The sequence below is a fragment of the Corapipo altera genome, unplaced genomic scaffold (genome assembly GCF_003945725.1).
Source record: "Corapipo altera isolate COAL_440 unplaced genomic scaffold, ASM394572v1 0, whole genome shotgun sequence".
In the NCBI taxonomy this organism is placed as follows: Eukaryota; Metazoa; Chordata; class Aves; order Passeriformes; family Pipridae; genus Corapipo; species Corapipo altera.
Genome location: NW_020884872.1, coordinates 31,536,583 through 31,554,271, shown reverse-complemented (window position 1 = coordinate 31,554,271; position 17,689 = coordinate 31,536,583). Strand labels below are relative to the sequence as shown.

The following is a 17,689-nucleotide window of genomic DNA, read 5'->3' as shown; positions in this document are numbered from 1 at the left end:
GATTTTTAGATCCCCGTACAGTAAGTCTAGTTTTAAGATATCATGCAACAAATCAGAAATGCTGAAACTACCGTATTCAAAGCTCTGACCCATGATACATTCAATTTGTAGATACAAATTTCACAACAAAACTTAAATGAGTTAACTTTGGCTCAGTGAGATTTGTGACAGTTCAGATACTGCTTCTCTTCATGGAACTGCTGTAGTTACTATGTTCGGTGGTATGGTAAATCTGACTAACAGAGTTGGATCTGTGTCAGGCCTTGGCACAAACTTTTCTTGGCTATGCTTGTAGAGCTGCCACCTTAATGCATGTTTTTAACGTTCCAAAATCTGGTGGTGTTTGAATCCAGCACCAGCACTTAATTTGCTCCTTCGCTGTTGTCAGTCATATTCATGGCTTCTCCCATATGAAACAGTCTCAGAAAGACCTTGTTTTACTAAGGTTGCTGTCAGCCTGCTGTTCTAACAGGCTTCCATTTGAAAGGAAGACTCCTGTAAGGAACCTTTGCGTGTGGTCTGGGTGATATAGGGCCAAGTCTAGGTAGGGAGCAATTGATCACACCCTCTCCAGAAAGGAGCTGATACTTCCAGCAGTCAGACAGAATGCAGGTTTTCCAACCAACAAGGCTTTAGAGATTATACGTCTGTCCTCTGACCAGCACACTGAAAGTTACTTGGGCAAAGTGCTAGAATCAGTGTTGGAATAGGCATCTGTTTCTTTAAAGCTGAGACTTGCCTGAAAGTGGACATTTTCAGGTCTTAAACAATCAGAATGCCTAAGCAGTGTTTTACACCTTATTAGTTTTGCATCACCATCTTAATTTTCTCCTGAACTTAAGGAGTAAGGGAAACATAATTGGAGGGAATAAATAGAGGCCAAATTTTGAGATTGGGTGGTTTGTATGTTATTTTCCAGTTAGAGAACGTTTACATTTTAAGCATGAGTATAAAGGTAGCTGAATAGGAAGTTCAGAATTTTGTCCTTATGTCAGGTAAATTTTAAAAGTTAATGAAATAGAAACAGATAATGTATTGTGTTCTGCATAGTATCATCTGTCACTGCATAGTATCCAGCTAGCCTAGGAATTATAAATTGTCTGCCAGAAATGCTTTCTAGGCACTGGGTCTGTTTGGACAGACATTAATTTGAAAATCTTTACCATGTTTGTCCTTTAATGTTGACAAATGAGGAACCTTTTCAACTGACTTTTAATCGTTGTACTGCATTCCTGGCATTGACTCAGTTAAACTTTGACAATTTACACCTGTAAAACATAGGTACTAAAGAACCTCTGTTTTGTTTTGGAGATTTTTGCTAGCCAACTTCTTTTTCACTTTCCTTATGTCAACTGCACTTGTGTTAAGGTGACAACACTCAAGTATTACTAATATTAAAATCATTAAATGGTACTTTTTCTATCTCAGAGAGTGTTCATGGTAAAACCAATAAGCATCATTCTGAAACCAACACAAATTTCATTCTGTTCAGAGTTTGTATCAGAATAGCAAACTGTAGAATGACAAAACTTGGCAGCTTTCCTGACAAACTTTAGAAAATCATAACCCTTACTTACTGGTCAGTGATTTCATATCTCTGACAAGTTGACAGATACAAAGTAGCATTGAGAATCAAATCTAAGATCTCGCTGAAAGACTTGTAATAGGTTGGACTGAAGCACAAAAGAAGGTGCAGTAAAGAAACAAATGTTTTTTACTGAGACATTTAAAGCTACCTGATGTGCTCTCTTAGTATTTGCACCAGATTGCTTTGACTGCGGGTGTTGCAAAAAGCTGCTGGTGTGCCCTCAATAGCTTTGTGCACCTTGGTGTTCTGTATGAGGCGCTTGCTGCATGGCAACTGGCAAATGTGGGGCTTCATCTGGGTCACCACAGGAATGAACTTCTCAGGGTACAGAGGTCTGTCTTCATAGCTACGGCTGTTTAGAGAAAGTAAGATAACTTTTTATTTACTAAATACACTAATAACTCCAATTTTTATCAAAACTTTATATTAGCAGAAAGTGAATAATGCTGTTTGTCGTCTGACTCTCCATCAGAGGCCTTTTTGCTTTACAGGCTTTGTCCAGTGCACTTAGGAGCTTGGGTGGGAGAGAGAATGGGATGAATTGAGTGTTGAGTATTGTGTTTGGAAATATTTTATCAGTTAACTTTAGTTTAGAGTAGATAATAGCAGTAGGTAAGAGACTAACTGGTTCCTTTTCAGCCATGGAAGTAATCAGCTGGGGTGGTCCCAGGGCGCTCTGGGCACGAGTATTGCTGAGTGATCATTGGCTGCCACCTGCGTGACAAAGTAAAGGACCAACCCTTCAATTTATACCAGTGGAGCCAGATCACGGGAAACAATTGACAGGTAAAATACATTTTTGAAAATTTAGGGGACAGGAGAGAGAACACATGATATAAATGGACCAAAGAATCTAAAGATTTGTCACAGATAGCAAAGGTTGCTCTTCTGAAAGTTTTACATAACTGTAGCTTACTTCATTTTGGGGAGAGGCACACAACAAAGTGCAGGTTACTTTTTACTCCCCTGGGAACAGAGCCTTGCTAAGAAACAATGTTAATTGAGTTGTATCAGGGAAACACATAATGAAATTTTATTCTAGTTGGAAATTATAGTTCATATTTACACATATGCTTCCACATCTTTGAATGCTTGTTGTATTAATGTTGGGTGCTTTCCACTGGTCCCAAAGATGGGTTTGGATTTTGGTTTTTTAGAAAGACTAAAAGTAAGTTACTGAATTTTCAAGTTCACTAGTTGATAGCACTGTACTGAGTTACTCTAGAAGTCATAGAATGCCTTGCAAAAAATGGTTGTAAATCGGTCTTAATCTTGGTGATAAAAGAATGCTTAGTATCAATATTTGTCTTCTATTCGATGTTGGTTTTTTTATTTAGAGAACTGGCTGAAAATAATTTTTAAGGGCTTTTTAACTACATTATTTTTACTTATTTAGAGTTGTTAAGCTTATGCTTAGCCCAGCGTGATACAGGACTGGTGTGACAACTCGGTTTTGATCAGTGACTCAAAATTGTGATCACCCTGATGTCACCGAATGGCCACAGCTTGTAAAAGGTAAGTATAAAGCATAGCAGGTTGTTTCTCAGGAATTTCTTACTTATCATGTTTATTTTAAAGTATTTAATTTGTATGGCTTAAAGTTAATTTTATAAATAGTAGTAAGTTATATTGTTTGTTTAAGATAAGTCAGCTGGCAAAGTTGACTTACACTCTTGCTAACAGTGATTTCAAAGCTCACATTGCTTGTCTTTGCCTGCTTTTTAAAATATGAGCACTGTAGTGCTCCATGAAAACCTTCTTAGGAACAATACTATCTCTTAAAACTCTCTGGTAGTTTTTACTGTCATACTGAATTTCTGTATAAATTGTTTAGCATACTTATCTAGGCAGTTCGTTCATTTTTCTTTTTTTAAAGTATTTGTCCAGGAGGCTTGATGATGTTAAAAATGCATAAGCATGCATACCATTACTTTCCTCTCCTAAAGAGGTACACTGAAGGTAAAAGGATTGGCTTGCAGAATGGGGAAGTTGCTCCCTATGTTGTTGGAAATGAGCCACCATTTTAATTTGCTAGCTCATACTGCAGTATTCAGATTAGTTGATGTCTTGTGATCGGTATCTACAATCTAATTCAAAGCTGAAATTTTTAAGAGCATTTGCTCTGAGATTTTCTCTGAACAGAACTCTTGTTTCAGATTTTAAACATAGTGAAAGGACATCTTGCTGTACTATATACTTGTTTTTCAGTATTATTGCTTGCTCAGAGAAAATAGCAAGGTATCTTGTTTGTAAACAATTGAGTATTGCAGAATAAATAGCTTCTTAGCAAACAGGTACAACTTTTGTAATTAGGTTGATCTTCCACTTCATTTAATGAGTACTGAAAGCTCATTTTATTTGGTGCTTACATTGCCATTTGAAACCTTTTAAAATTGAGATAATATATGCATTAATAGTTCTGCAAATCATAATTTTGGTAGGTCTGCTCATGTTTTAGAAAACAGTAAGCCGAAGGAATTTGATCCCTGTTTTCTGTAGAACCACTTATCTTAGTGGACCAAACCTTTTTCAACTCAGCTACATTGAAGTTTTTCTGAACTTTGCTGAAATGTTTTCATGATTTTATTGTTTTGGGGATTTCGTTGGGTTTTTAGTTGTTTCTCTTATAGAATAAACTTTTTTTTCACAGTAACATGTATTGAGCTGTACTGTCTCTTTACAGCCCAGATAAAATACTCACAAATTATGAGGATAGGAAAGGATTTTGGATACACCGATAGCTGTGTTTACATACCTGTACTGCAAATCACTGCCTTTTTTACCTGCAAAGTGGATACCAAACTGCTCTTTTTCTCTAATTCTTCATACTGCTGTTTATTTTAAAGGCTCAAAGTGATTAGTACTCTTGATGTTTTTCTTTTAATGCCGCTACTTCACTCATGTTTTCATAGCAACTGGAAGCACTACTCTTTCCCAAAGCTTCAATGTGTTGTATTTCCCAATACTGAAATAAAGATAGCAACACCTCAAATGTCCAGAGTTTGTGCTATCATTTTCTGAAGTCCTGGAAACAAATAGGAGCTAGCCAGTATGGATATAAACATGCTTCTCAGATTGTGTGGCTTACATGCTTTGGTGAATAATTGGAAAAAAAAAATTGAGATTGTTTTTGTTAAGTATTTTGTGGCTTGTTTTGGTCACTGGAGTTGAAGGGAAATTAATTTTTTATTTGTTTTACTGCTGAGCATTATTTTTGTCAACAACTATCTTCTCCTGAACTTAAGGAGTAAGGGAAGCATAATTGGAGGGAATAAATAGAGGCCAAATTTTGAGATTGGGTGGGTTTTATGTTATTTTCCAGTTAGAGAACGTTTACATTTTAAGCATGAGTATGAAGGTAGCTGAATAGGAAATTCAGAATTTTGTCCTTATGTCAGGTAAATTTTAAAAGTTAATGAAATAGAAACAGATAGTGTACTGTGTTCTGCGTCATCTGTCACTGCATAGTATCCAGCTAGCCTAGGAGTTATAAGTTGTCTGCCAGAAATGCTTTCTAGGCACTGAGTCTGTTTGGTAAAATGCAGAAAGTTGTTAAGGGATGGAATTTTAATAAAGGAACTAAAATTTTAGTAGAGAATTCGGAGAATAATCCAAGCTTTAGAGACCATCCAGTAATATAGCACAGTTAAACATGGTAAAAAAAGGATGTATCAGGCTACAGATGGAGATTTCCAATAGCATTTAGAATATTATAGATAGTCATATAGTAAATATTAGAAATTCCATTTCTATAAACAAAGTTTTTTTCCTGAAAAAGCTGTGGGAAAACCTGCTTAGCTGTCCTAACTGAAGTCCTCCAGCAGACTCTGGTGAAACCTACAAAGTGAGTTCTATTTTAGCTCACTTCTGTTTTGAGAGCTGTCATGAAAGGGACTTTTGTTCATGTAAGCTACAGAGTTTTACTGTAGTGGCTGTGCTCTGTTTCCACTCCTCAGAATATTTCCAGAGTGGCAGTTCTGGTCAGGTGTACCAAAATCCATATCCAGGTAAGGGTTCGATAAGGTCCTTTAGGGTGTGATTTCAAGGCATTGTAAGGCAATGAAAATCAAAACTGCTGCATTTATACTGCCTTGTCTTCTGGCTTGTCTAGTTACAAACTCACTGACTAAGGGAAAGTCCCAAAGGGAAGAAAAAAATACTGCCTAAAAAAAGTTAACTTTTTGAATCAGTACTTCCTTAAGGAAGAAGATGGGAGTAAGGAGGAACTAAATAGATATAATGTAGCCTACTTAAGTTAGCATGAAGCTATACCTCTTAAATTATTCTGTAAATTAAGTCGAAGAGGTTGCCAAACTAAACACAGGTACTGCTTGTGTATTCCAAAATGCCAGACAATAACACCTAATTCTGAATATTACTGTCTGATCTCTTGGCTGGAATGAAGAAACAAAAAACTGTCTGAGATTACATCTACAAATTCAGGTGGAGAGAGATGTGAAATTTGTTATGAGATTCTGTTGGAACCTGCTTCTGAGCTGCTACTTTTTAGAGTCCAGCTGTGTAGAGAATCTGTTTGTTGCAGTTGATCACTGATAAACTTTGAATAGATATTTTGGTTACAGAAGTGATTATGAGGAACTAGCCCAGAACTGGTGCCCTATGCAGCCTGAATACAGAAGTACTCCCAGCAGATCTCTTCTCTAATGGCTGCTGTTGCATAAGCAGTGGGGGAAAAGCACTGTCCTCCTTAAAGAAATCTGGCTTAATTATACTGTCAGGTTTTATGTTACAAGCTGTATTCTAGAGTTTGGTAAAATAAATTAAATCTGTAAGCGTCAAAAAGTTGATGCTGTTAGTGGCAATAGTACGCTACCATTACTTTCCACCTTTCATAACTTTTCATATTGTAATGACTTAAAAGAACAAAAGGTTAAGGTTTTCTATCTGGTTTTGCAGATCACCAGGAGAACCTCACTCTGAGAACATTGAAACTAGCCGAATGTAAGTAAATGAGTGGATGAGTTTGGTGTGTCTTGTTTAAAAATCTTTTGAACTTATGTAACAGCTATTCTTGCATCTGCTGAGTAGCAAAGACAAAAGCTGAGTAGAACTGTAGAATTACCTTAGAAAGTTTCAAGTTAATATTTTGCTGTGGAAAAATAATTTCAAGCCTCTATATAAACTGTGATGATTTTTTTTTGGAGGGTGAATGAGTTGAAGGGAAAGTTGAGAGGTTTAACTTAACGTGAACCAGTAGATGGTAGCATAATACAGTGTCAGAAATCTGAAGGCCTACATTCAGACTTGACAGTAAGGGTGTAATTTCTACCTGCTGTTCACTAACATCTTGCATGGCTTTGAAGACACCTCAGCACTAAGGTACAACACCTGCTGATATCTGTTGTGGCATGGATTGTTGAACTAAGAAAAGAAAAGTCTGACTTAATTTGGTGAATTTATATACTAGTTAATTCTGGAAACAACAAATTGGCTCTCTTTCGCTAAATGGTGAATCTTGCATAGCATCTTGCTGACAGTTCTGAGTCTTGTTTTTCTCTGCCTTTAGTATAGAAGCCAAGATCAACTAGAAGCAGATTGTGATGGGCTGAAATGTTCATTTGTATTTAAAATTCAAAAGGGTTGCAGGAATGAGAGGACCATTTTAAAAAAAAAAAAGGTTATTTGACACTTTATTCTTCTGTGAGTTAGCATACAAAGATTCTTTCCTAGCTATTCAAACAGTCCTGTCATAGAACTCAAATAGGGAAACCACAAACTCTGCTTTTCTGGCTTACAGCAAAGTTCCAAAATAATAGAGGGAGTGTAAGCGCAATGGTTAGTGTACTGTCTAAAGCTTCAAAGGATCTGGGTTCGTTTTTCTTCTGCCACAAACTTCCTCTCTGACCTTAAACTGTCTCCTCCACGCCTGCCCCCCAAGTGGTTTAGTATTTTACGCACCGTGGGCTGGATGCCAGTTTCTGGATGTTTTGTAGGCTGGGGACATAGTGTGAATTGCTCAAGGACTTCTCTACTGTAGCTGCCCAACTTGGGGAGGAGCAAAACTGAGGTTGAGCCCACACATGCATTTGGAGTGCATACCTAATTTTAAAAGGGATGAGAAGGAAGCAAGAATGCTTTTCTGATGTGTTTTTAGCAATTCACTGCAGTGATGCCTTTTCTTGCACTAGGAGTAACATTTCTCCTGGGATGACAAATTTCTTTTCCCTCTCTCATACCATCTGTTGCAGAAGTGCTGTCTGACTGCTTCCTTAGGAGTACAGGTTAATAGGGATCCAGACCTGAGAGATGACTGGCTGTCACTACGTGGACACGTGTTGCAGGGCTATAGCCCTGCCGTAGTCTCTTATTTCTGCTCCAGTAGTGGCCTGTGCTGCACTGTCTTTTATTGTTCCTGCAGCAAGTTGAGTTGTGTTCTTTTGTTTCCCTGGCCTAGCCAAACAGGGGAAATCAGGCTGCAGGCTGGCTGTAGTCCCCTCTGGATATTGTCAGTTGGACTACTGTTTTTTATACATTGGAAGGAAAGATGTATCAGGAGCAGTCATCTAGAGTGGTGTGAAACAAAGACTCTGTAAGGACTTATGATAAAACAGAAGGAAAAGGCAGTAAAAGTCTTTTTTTCCTTCTAGAATTTTGACAATTCTTTTACGTATGTTGTTTATCCTCCTTAAAACTGAACCTGAAAAAATAATCTACAGTAGTAAGCTTTTCTGCATGATAGCTGAGTGCTTTTTTTTTGTGCAGAACAATAATCAGAGTTGTCCTGACTTTATAGATTTCAGGTATTTGTCTGTAACAGATGTAAGCCAGTGAAGCCATAGGAATTCACATATTTGAGTAGTAGCTACACAGTATGCTTGCAAAACTAAATTGTTTAAAATTGTATGACAATTTGATGTGTAGGGCACCTATTACAGAGAATTTTTGCAATCCTGCTGCGTAGTTGTTCTTGCTACATAAGGTGGAATGGCAGGCTGAACATGTAGCTAAAATATGTTATTTACATACCTATAAGTCATTAGTAAATGCAGGAACTTAGGCAAGTATTTTGTTACAAATTTCCACAATGAGTGGTTAAATTGTTTTTGCTCTGGTTGGCTGATATAATTGCTTTATTTATTTCTGTGGTTTGCATTGCAAAGCTTTATACCAAGAGCATAGTCACATATGTTTAACATGTGTGAATGAATATTAATTAAAAAATAAATACTCTTGGATTCTTACACAGCAAAATCTTCCATGGGTAAGTCTTGCTTATCCCAAAGTTTTCAAATTCTGGCTCTACATGTGATGAACATTGTGGTGCTAGCTCAGAGTTAGGGGTCTCTTTTACCTTAACATTCATTCAAGTCTTTGAATTTTTAAGGTCAGTATCTTCTATCTGCTCCTATCACACTTCTCCATTGATTTTCAGCTTTGATTAGTATAATTTTCTTAAAACCTCTTTGGCACTAAATTACATAATTTAATTGTTTACCAGCAACAACTTCTTGTTCATGTGTTTTCACTCTCCATTGTATGTAGTCACATATCAAGACAAAGTTTTGGGTGTGTTGATATGGCTTTCTGTGCATTCATCTTTCCTCTCTCTGCTTTTGAGGATGGGATGCCTTGCAATTTTGAAACCCCTCTCTGCTTTTCTAATAGGACTGTAGCAAGGTAATTTTTCTGAGAGACAAGTTTACGAGATAGATGCTGACTTTTCTTCATTCCCTCTCTCTAGCAGTCTTCCTGCATTGCTCTATGTAGCCAGGAGAGATCTGTTCTCAGGTTCACACTTCCTGAGGAAGTACCATGCCTGACTTTGTCAGCACATAATGTGTTCCTGGAGGCACAGTGGATCTAGAATATATGGTAGGGAGGGAGGTCCCTTGGGTGAAGCCAGTATGGTCCAAGGGGGTTCACAGTCTGCACCCAGGCTATTGGGGTCCACTACACTGGAAAGAACGAGGTTTGGAAAATGTGAGTTCCACGCGCATGTGGTGTCAGTGGCTGAGGTGGGAGAAAGGTGTTACAAAACTGCTGGAACAGCAGGCTTGGTTCCAACTCTGGGTGGAGGGTTTGGCAGTTTGGTGCACAGGGCACTTCAAAAGGGTCTCTGTGGGCAGTGCTATTCCTGGAAACTTGTCTTCTCTAGCGCTGCTGCTCTTAATCTAACTAAACAGAAGCAGGTTTGAAACTGTTTGAAACAACATGCAAGGTTTGAAACTGAAACTCTTAGAAAGCAGTATTTAACTTCACAAAGATATCCATCCACAATCCACACTTTTTTTAACAGTTTTTGATCCACTGGTCATCTAGTTTCCAAAGGGTAGTAGAACTGTATAAGTCTGTTTCTACCTCTGTCTGTTAATGCATATACTGGAAGTTATTTTGCTATAAGTACTAAAAAGAAACGTTCCCTGTTTTATTTTTCCTATCCAAATGGCAAACATAGATTTTCTTCTAGTTTTCATGGATATTAATAGTTTTGTTGTTTGTTGGTTTTTTTTTCTTTTAAGAAAATAGCTTATGAAAATTTTGACACTTCCGAATTCCTAATTGCCATTGTAAAACAGGCTGTTGTAAATTTCCACTTACTAAAATCAGCTATTTTGGAGCAATCATAGAATCATCAAGGCTGGAAAAGAACTTCAAGATCATCAAGTCCAACCCTTGACAAATCACCACCTTATCAACTAGACCATAGCACCAAGTGCCATGTCCAGTTGTTTCTTGAACACTTCCAGGGATGGTGACTCCACCACCTCTGTGAGCAGCCTGTTCCAAAGCTTGACAACTCTTTCAGCAAAGAAATTTTTCCTGGTGTTCAACCTGAACCTCCCCTGGTGCAGCTTGTCCTCTTGTCCTGTCACTGATTTCCTGGGAGAAGAGGCCAACCCCCACCTGGCTACAGCCTGCTTTCAGGTGATTGTAGAGAGTGATAAGGTCACCCCTGAGCCTCCTTTTCAGAGCTCCTCTGGGCTAAACAAACCCAGATCCCTCAGCCACTCCTTGCATGACTTACTCTCTAGACCCTTTACCAGTTCTGTTGCCCTTCTCTGGACATTCTCCAGCACCTCAATGTCTTTCTTATAGTGAGGGACCCAGAACTGGACACAGCACTTGAGGTGCGACCTCACTGGTGCGGAGTACAGGGGGGTGATCACTGCCTGGTCCTGCTGGCCACACTATTGATACATACTGTGGTACAGACCAGGATGCCATTGGCCTTCTTGGCCACCTGGGCACACTGCTGCTTCATGTTCAGCTGCTGTTGACCAGCACCCCCAGGTTCCTTTTCCACTGGGCCACTTTCCAGCCACCCTGCCCGCAGCCTGTAGCACTGCGTGAGGTCATTGTGACTGAAGTGCAGGACCTGACACTTCACCTTATTGAACCTCATACTACAGGCCTTGGCCTTGGCCTTGGCCTAGGCCTAGTTGATCCAACCTGTCCAGATCTCTCCACAGAGCCTTCCTGCCCTCCAGTAGATCAACACTCCCACCCAGTGTGAGACTTCTGTGTAAAACTAATATAAAAGTTGTTGTGTCGCAAGCAGAAACCATTCAGAAGTATGTAATTTTGTGCTGGTATTTCCAGACAAGTATGAAACAGTCATGCGTATTTCTGAAATTTAGGTAAACTTAAAAGCAAAATGTGATGCATTTATGCAGATATTTTAAACTTCCTTTACATAGTATTGCTCTGAATTTAGTTTAAAATATTTGAGAAATGCAAATTAGATTCTGTTTCATAGGAACTTTTGAGCAAGTACACTCAATATCTTATTTCCTATAGATTTTAGACATTCAAAAATTACTACCCAAATTCTGCCCAGTTCATCTTTGCCAAAGAATCTACAAACACAGAGGATCAGTTGTGTATGTTTCTAGTAATACTCCACAGTTTTGGCGGCATTTAAATTGCAAATGCGAAGTACTTTTTATGTGGCTTTTTACTAGTTAAAAAAAAAAAAAACAAATGAAAAACCTAAAGGCATTCTTTTTTTCTTTAAGTACTGCAAAAGTAAGTCAGTGAATACTAATTTCATGCTAAATGGAATAATGTGCTTACAAAATTATTGGACATTGGGGAAGGAAGTTGATGTCTATTTTAGGTGCCTCTTCTCACTGAAGCAGTGTGTATTGCTTGAGGAGGTTATACCAGGCCCACTGTGTGGGAAGTTACCCTTAAGGCATAAGGAGATGCCTGTGATATATCTGTGAAATGTTCACAACTGCATCTGCACCAGTGCAGTTTCATACTTGGATGTGCAAGAACAATATGAGTATTCCGAAACATATATGCAGGTCAGTCACTGCAGCTTTAGCTACAATAGTAACTATGTGCTAATGTACAGTGAACTAGTCCTTGAGTTTATAAGGGAAGAGTTATAGGAACTTAAAGGGAGCTGTGGTCTTCACGGGTGTAGCATGAGCTAAGAATAGAGTGGTTTTATGTTACCTCACTTGATCAACCAGTTTTAATCCCTCAGGTCAAGACTTTAAGTTTTCTGCATGCTAAATGAGCAACAGAAAGTGATCAGGTTTTCACTTCTGGAGAACACAGAAGTTATGTGGGTTTTTTGCTGAATAATGTGGGAATAGGAAATGTGGACTGTTGTCAACGAGCAGTGATAATAATTCCTGAAGTACCCCGGTGGGAATGTGGTGTGGCATATCTTACTGTTCTGTAAAATCACACACTGACTTATTGGAACTGCATTTTCTGTGTAAGTACTTCCAACAATGGACCTCAGTAAGGGTAGCTCTTATGGAAGGCCCAGTAAATTCTATTCTACCTTCTTAGGTTTGTATCCTCCCTTTGTCTCCACCGTTTTTTATATTCTTTAAAAATTTGTCAAAGCTCATGTCCAAAGTCTGTGGGATAGTTGCCCAGGGCGAGGTGGGGGGGTCCAGCTGGATCGCTATAGGTTTATAGTGCTTGTGGGACTTCTCTGGGAACACTTGAAGAGGTGGCCGATGTCATCACAAGGCCTTTCTCAATGATTTTTGAATGATCTTGGGAATCTGGAGAGTTCCCAGTAAATTGGAAGCTGGCAAACATTGGCCCAATATTCAAGAAGGGCAGGAAGGATGACCCTGGAAAACACAGGCTTGTCAATCTCACTTCTGTGCCTCATAAAATTATTGAGAAGATGATTCAGGGAGTTACTGAAAAACACCTGAAAGACAAAACAGTCATCAGTCACAGCCAGCAGAGCTTCATGAGGGGGAAGTCATGCTCGTCAGACTTAATTTTCTTTTTTGATGACAAGGCAACCCACCTAGCTGATCAAGGAAAGCCAGTTGACATGATCTTTTTGGATTTCAGTAAAGCTTTTGATACTGTCTCTCACAGGATCCTTCTGGACAAACTGTCCATCACACAGCTGGATAAACACATCATGTGGTGGATGAGCAATTGGCTCACAGGTCAAGCACAGGGGGTAATAGTGAATGGGGTAACATAAGACTGGCGACCTGCCACTAGTGGGGTTCCACAGGGCTCCGTCTTGGGCCCTGTGCTCTTCAACATCTTCATAAAAGGACTTGGACACAGGACTCAAAGGGATACTAAGTTTACCAGTGATACTAAACTGGGAGGAGCTGTTGGCTCCCTCAAAGGCACGGAGGCCCTGCAGAGAGACCTCAACAAGTTAGAGGGCTGGGCAATCACCAGCCACATGAAGTTTAACAAGGGCAAGTGCCAGATTCCACACCTGGGATGGGGCAACCTTGGATGTACCTAGAGACTGGGGAATGAGATGCTGGAAAGCAGTGCCATGGAAAGGGACCTCGGTATTCTGGTTGATGACAATTTGAATATGAGTCAGCAGTGCCCTGGCAGCCAGGAGGGCCAACCGTGTCCGGGGGGGGCATCAGGAAAAGCATCACCAGCCGGTTGAGGGAGGGGATTGTCCTGCTTTGCTCTGCACTGGGGTGGCCTCACCTGGAATACTGAGTGCAGTTTTGGGCACTGTAATGTAAGAAAGGTACAAAGCTATTAGAGGGCATCTGAAGGAGGACTATGAAGACGGTGAAGGGCCTTGAGGGGAAGCCGTATGAGGAGCGACTGAGGTCACTTGGTCTGTTCAGCTTGGAGAAGAGGAGACTGAGGGGAGACCTCATTGCAGTCTACAGCTTCCTCGTGAGGGGAAGCAGAAAGGCAGACACTGATCTCTTCTCTCTGGGGGCCAGTGACAGAACTCAAGGAAACAAAATGAAGTCATGTCAGGGGATGTTTACCAAGACAGTGGTTGGGCACTGGAAAAAACTCCAGGGAAGTGGTCACACCACCAAGCCTGGCAGAGTTCAAGAAGCATTTGGACAACACTCTCAGGCACATGATGTGATTCTTGGGGTTGTCCTGTGCAATGCTAGGAATTGGACTTTGATAATCCCTGTGGATCCCTTCCAGTTTGGGACATTCAATGAAATTCTAGTACTGCTGTATTCTGGTACTGTTGTACACCGTATTGTTTGCTTCCATACTTTATTTAAAAAATAAATAAATAAAAAATCTGACCTTCAGTCAGAACTTCTGTCTCTAATGAAGTTTCACAGAACTTGAGCCAGTGAGTCTACAGCCATGAGTCAAAATGAAAGTGTTTGTACAAACAGCATTATTGTAGGCATGGCAAAGTTTGAAAAGTAATTGGTAGCTAAATAGAAATGAAAACATATTGAGTCCCTCAGAAGTTGACTGTTAGAGCCAAATCTAAGCTTATCTTTATCTCCTGGCATCTCAGATATGACCTAATTAAAGGGGAGTGTTGTTTAATATGTTAAAATGTGGTGTTAATATACCAGTGTTTATACATTTAGATAACTTTATTTAAACTAGATATGTGGGCTAAAAAGGTGTGCATGTTGGTGAGATGTGGCCATAGCTTAGGTGTAAAAATTCAGCTTTTTCATGTGATAGACTTACCTGCTTACAAACGACAATATTTCATACTCTAAATCTGAAGGTGTGGAATGATCGAAGGTCAGGAATGATCAAAGCATGAAATCTTGGTATTCACAAACAGATGTCTGTGAAATTATGTACTGGTCTAAGTTGTATTAAAACACTGGTGTTTTTAAGCCTCTATGCTAATGGCTGAAGTACGAAAGACAAGATTAAAAACCACTTATTTTTAGAGATACATAGAGAGAGGCAGATTTTCCTAAGTATACATATAAAAATTTGAGAGAATAGAACTCTTTCATTGGATTAGAATATAGCTATTCCCTGTTTATACAGTAGTGGCTTTGACGATATTGCTCATGCTGCCTAATTTTTTTTTATGATCTTTTACCTCCATCTCGAGGTGGCAGGGAAACATTTCTACTCAATTGTTTTTTTTGTCTTGTAGTGCACTGGAGCATTTGGAAGGTCACGTAGACATCGAGGTCATGGTTTTCTTTCTAAGATATATTTTCTTCTCTAGGGTAATGAGATCTTGAAGGGTGAACAAAAAGGAGCAAAGGTGTTATTGCTGAGTAATACACACCTCAGTAGTCACAGTCAGAACGTTTTCCCTTCTAAAGCAGCTGGATTGAAACTGATACTTAGCCAGCCAGTATTAACAGCTAGGTGCAGCTAGTGCTAAGTAGTACCAGTGGGTCTAGCACTTAAGTTCTGAAGTACTTGTTCTATGCAGAATCTGTGCATGCATCAACATCAGGAAAGGCAACTTTAAGTTAATATCACAATTTCTGATGAAAATCTTGCTTCCTATGTTCTAATCTTTATAGTACTGTATCATTAAAGTTACATAAAAGGCCTGCATGTTACACCTATTCGAAATGTTTGAATTGTTTCATGGTTGATAGTTTTCATTAATAACTTGTTTTCATTAAATGAAGTCAAGGTTTGGGGGCTTCTTTCCAAAATACAGTCAATTATGGTGCTCTTAGTACTGCATGCAGCTGCTTCTGTCCTGATTACCTGCAGCTTTCCAGTAATTTCTTTACTATTTGCAAATTTCTGTAGAAGTCTGTGACCTTATTAATAAAGCAGTTAAATTTTCTTCTGTGTGTATATATAGTACTGAGCACATGGACTTGTATAGCAGTACAGCTGTGATTTTTTTCAGATGTTTGCTTGCCACCTATAATGGCAGGAGAAAGGGAAGGATTTGGCAAATACCTTTTTTTTTAGAGAATTTATTTAAGCTGAGGAGAAATATATTTAGCCTTTAGCTCATCTGTATTTGTGGTTTTGGCATCAGTTTAATTAATCAAGAAATATTTTTCATATGAATTTAAATAGACTAAATATGTGATAATTTAGTCATCTAGAATCTTGCTAAAATGGCTTAGATTTTTAAAGGCTTTATATCTTATTAGTGTACTATTGATAGTATGCTAAATAAATGTCTGAATTGTTTGTATTTCATGCCTCTTCCCTCTGTCAGTGGCAACTATGCCTCAGTACTATATATTAGATTCAAAAACTGTATGAGATCCAGTTCTGTTTCACTTGCAGCCTTGTTTTGCATCCAAATTGCTCTTTTTCAGTGATAGTTGAGATTGTTCAGAACTGTAGATTGTCTCCACTATAGCACAACAATGTAAAGCTGAAAACTGTGCATAAATAGGATTTATCTTACTCTTACATAGAACCCATAAATTAAATTGTGTGTTAAATATATTTACATTTGTCAAGATGAGAATCCTGCATTTAAAAAAAAAAAAAACTCCTGATGTGTCCTCTCTGACAGAAATCTTGTGTTTCAGTGCCTGACTAATCTCTGCCTTGCTGATGCTATTGAATGAGCTCTGTATGTGAAAGCTCTACTAATCCTTGTACTTACTGTTTGAATGTTTGCTACAGGAAGCGAGCAGCTGCAAAGCATCTAATAGAGCGCTACTACCACCAGTTAACCGAGGGCTGTGGAAATGAAGCCTGCACGAATGAATTTTGTGCTTCCTGTCCAACTTTTCTCCGTATGGATAACAATGCAGCAGCCATTAAGGCCCTCGAGCTTTATAAGATTAATGCAAAACTCTGTGATCCTCATCCCTCCAAGAAAGGAACGAGCTCAGCTTACCTAGAAAACAATTCCAAAGGTGCCCATAACAATTCCTGCACTGACAGAAAAATGAACAAGAGGGAAATGCAAGGCCCAAGAGATGACTTTAAAGGTAAGATGTTTAGAATTTTCCTAAAATAAAACACATTTCATATGCAAGAGTACAAGCCAACAGAATTCACTGTGGTGGGGTTCTGCTGACTTCTTAAGTAAAATACAATGTTGGGCGATCAAGTATTTTACTATGGGTTCTGAAAAATGGCTGGATTAATGCTGAATACTGATTCTGAATGTGAATCTTTACCACCTGTCTGTTAAAATCAACATGCATTTGTTGTCTTGTGACAATAGTGATTTTGCAAATATGGAAAGGCTTTTTTAGGTGCTGTTGTATGACTGTTTTAGTTTCAGTAGTTTCATAACTCTTCTGCAATTAATGGGTTATAAAAGTTATGCTTTAACTAATTCCAGATTCTATGTTAAGAAACTTAACAGATGAAAAAAATGATACAGTGGATGATAGGCAATACATTTACTAAACTAAAAAATGTTTAAGCAAAGTTATTTCTAAGCCAGTGTACAAAAATGAAATAATGATCTGTATATCTTTTATGTAGCTTTTCAAACTCTCAAATAGTAAGTACATACTAATAGAATAATGCTAGTTGTTGCCAAAAACCTGTGATGCTACCAGAAATCAGACCAAATGTAATTAAAGGCATTAACCTTTGAGCAGATCTTTTTAAGGATTATGACAATAAGTGGTATAAACACAGAAGTTCAGATTCATTCATTTTAGCTAAAGAAGGTGAAACTGTTTACAGCAAAGAATTAAAGAGGCATGTAGAGTCAGCAGTAAAGCATAGTATGGTGTTATAGGAGACCTAAGATGTTCCAGTCAATAGCTGCATCAGTTTGTTCTTTATCTGATGCAAGAATAAAATTGTCCAAATAAGCAGAGAGGCAAACAGTAGGGAGGAGAAAGGGGGGCAGTGTAGTATTAGGTGGATGAGAGGCACATAAGGTCTGTTTTGTGATTCGTCTCTTGACTGTGTGTATTTTTAATGGAGCTGTGCATATACAGAATTTTCCTCATTCTCTCTAATCATCCCCTCTCC

At 38.6% G+C, this 17,689-nt stretch overlaps 1 protein-coding gene across 5 annotated transcripts in view; it reads left to right on the top strand.

The window, feature by feature from the left end:
* The window catches only part of UBE3A (ubiquitin protein ligase E3A), a 54,334-nt gene that overhangs the window by 15,057 nt on the left and 21,588 nt on the right, over nucleotides 1–17,689 (top strand). For 2 of the 5 annotated variants that reach the window (XM_027642379.1, XM_027642400.1), the window contains 4 exons: nucleotides 2,228–2,374; nucleotides 2,985–3,103; nucleotides 6,506–6,550; nucleotides 16,373–16,683. In XM_027642379.1, the coding sequence (XP_027498180.1) occupies nucleotides 3,084–3,103; nucleotides 6,506–6,550; nucleotides 16,373–16,683 (376 nt within the window). In that variant the 5' untranslated portion in view covers nucleotides 2,228–2,374; nucleotides 2,985–3,083. Of the gene's footprint in view, nucleotides 1–2,227; nucleotides 2,375–2,984; nucleotides 3,104–6,505; nucleotides 6,551–16,372; nucleotides 16,684–17,689 lie in introns of those variants that run through there. The other 3 variants (XM_027642390.1, XM_027642410.1, XM_027642420.1) reach the window with 2 other exon arrangements.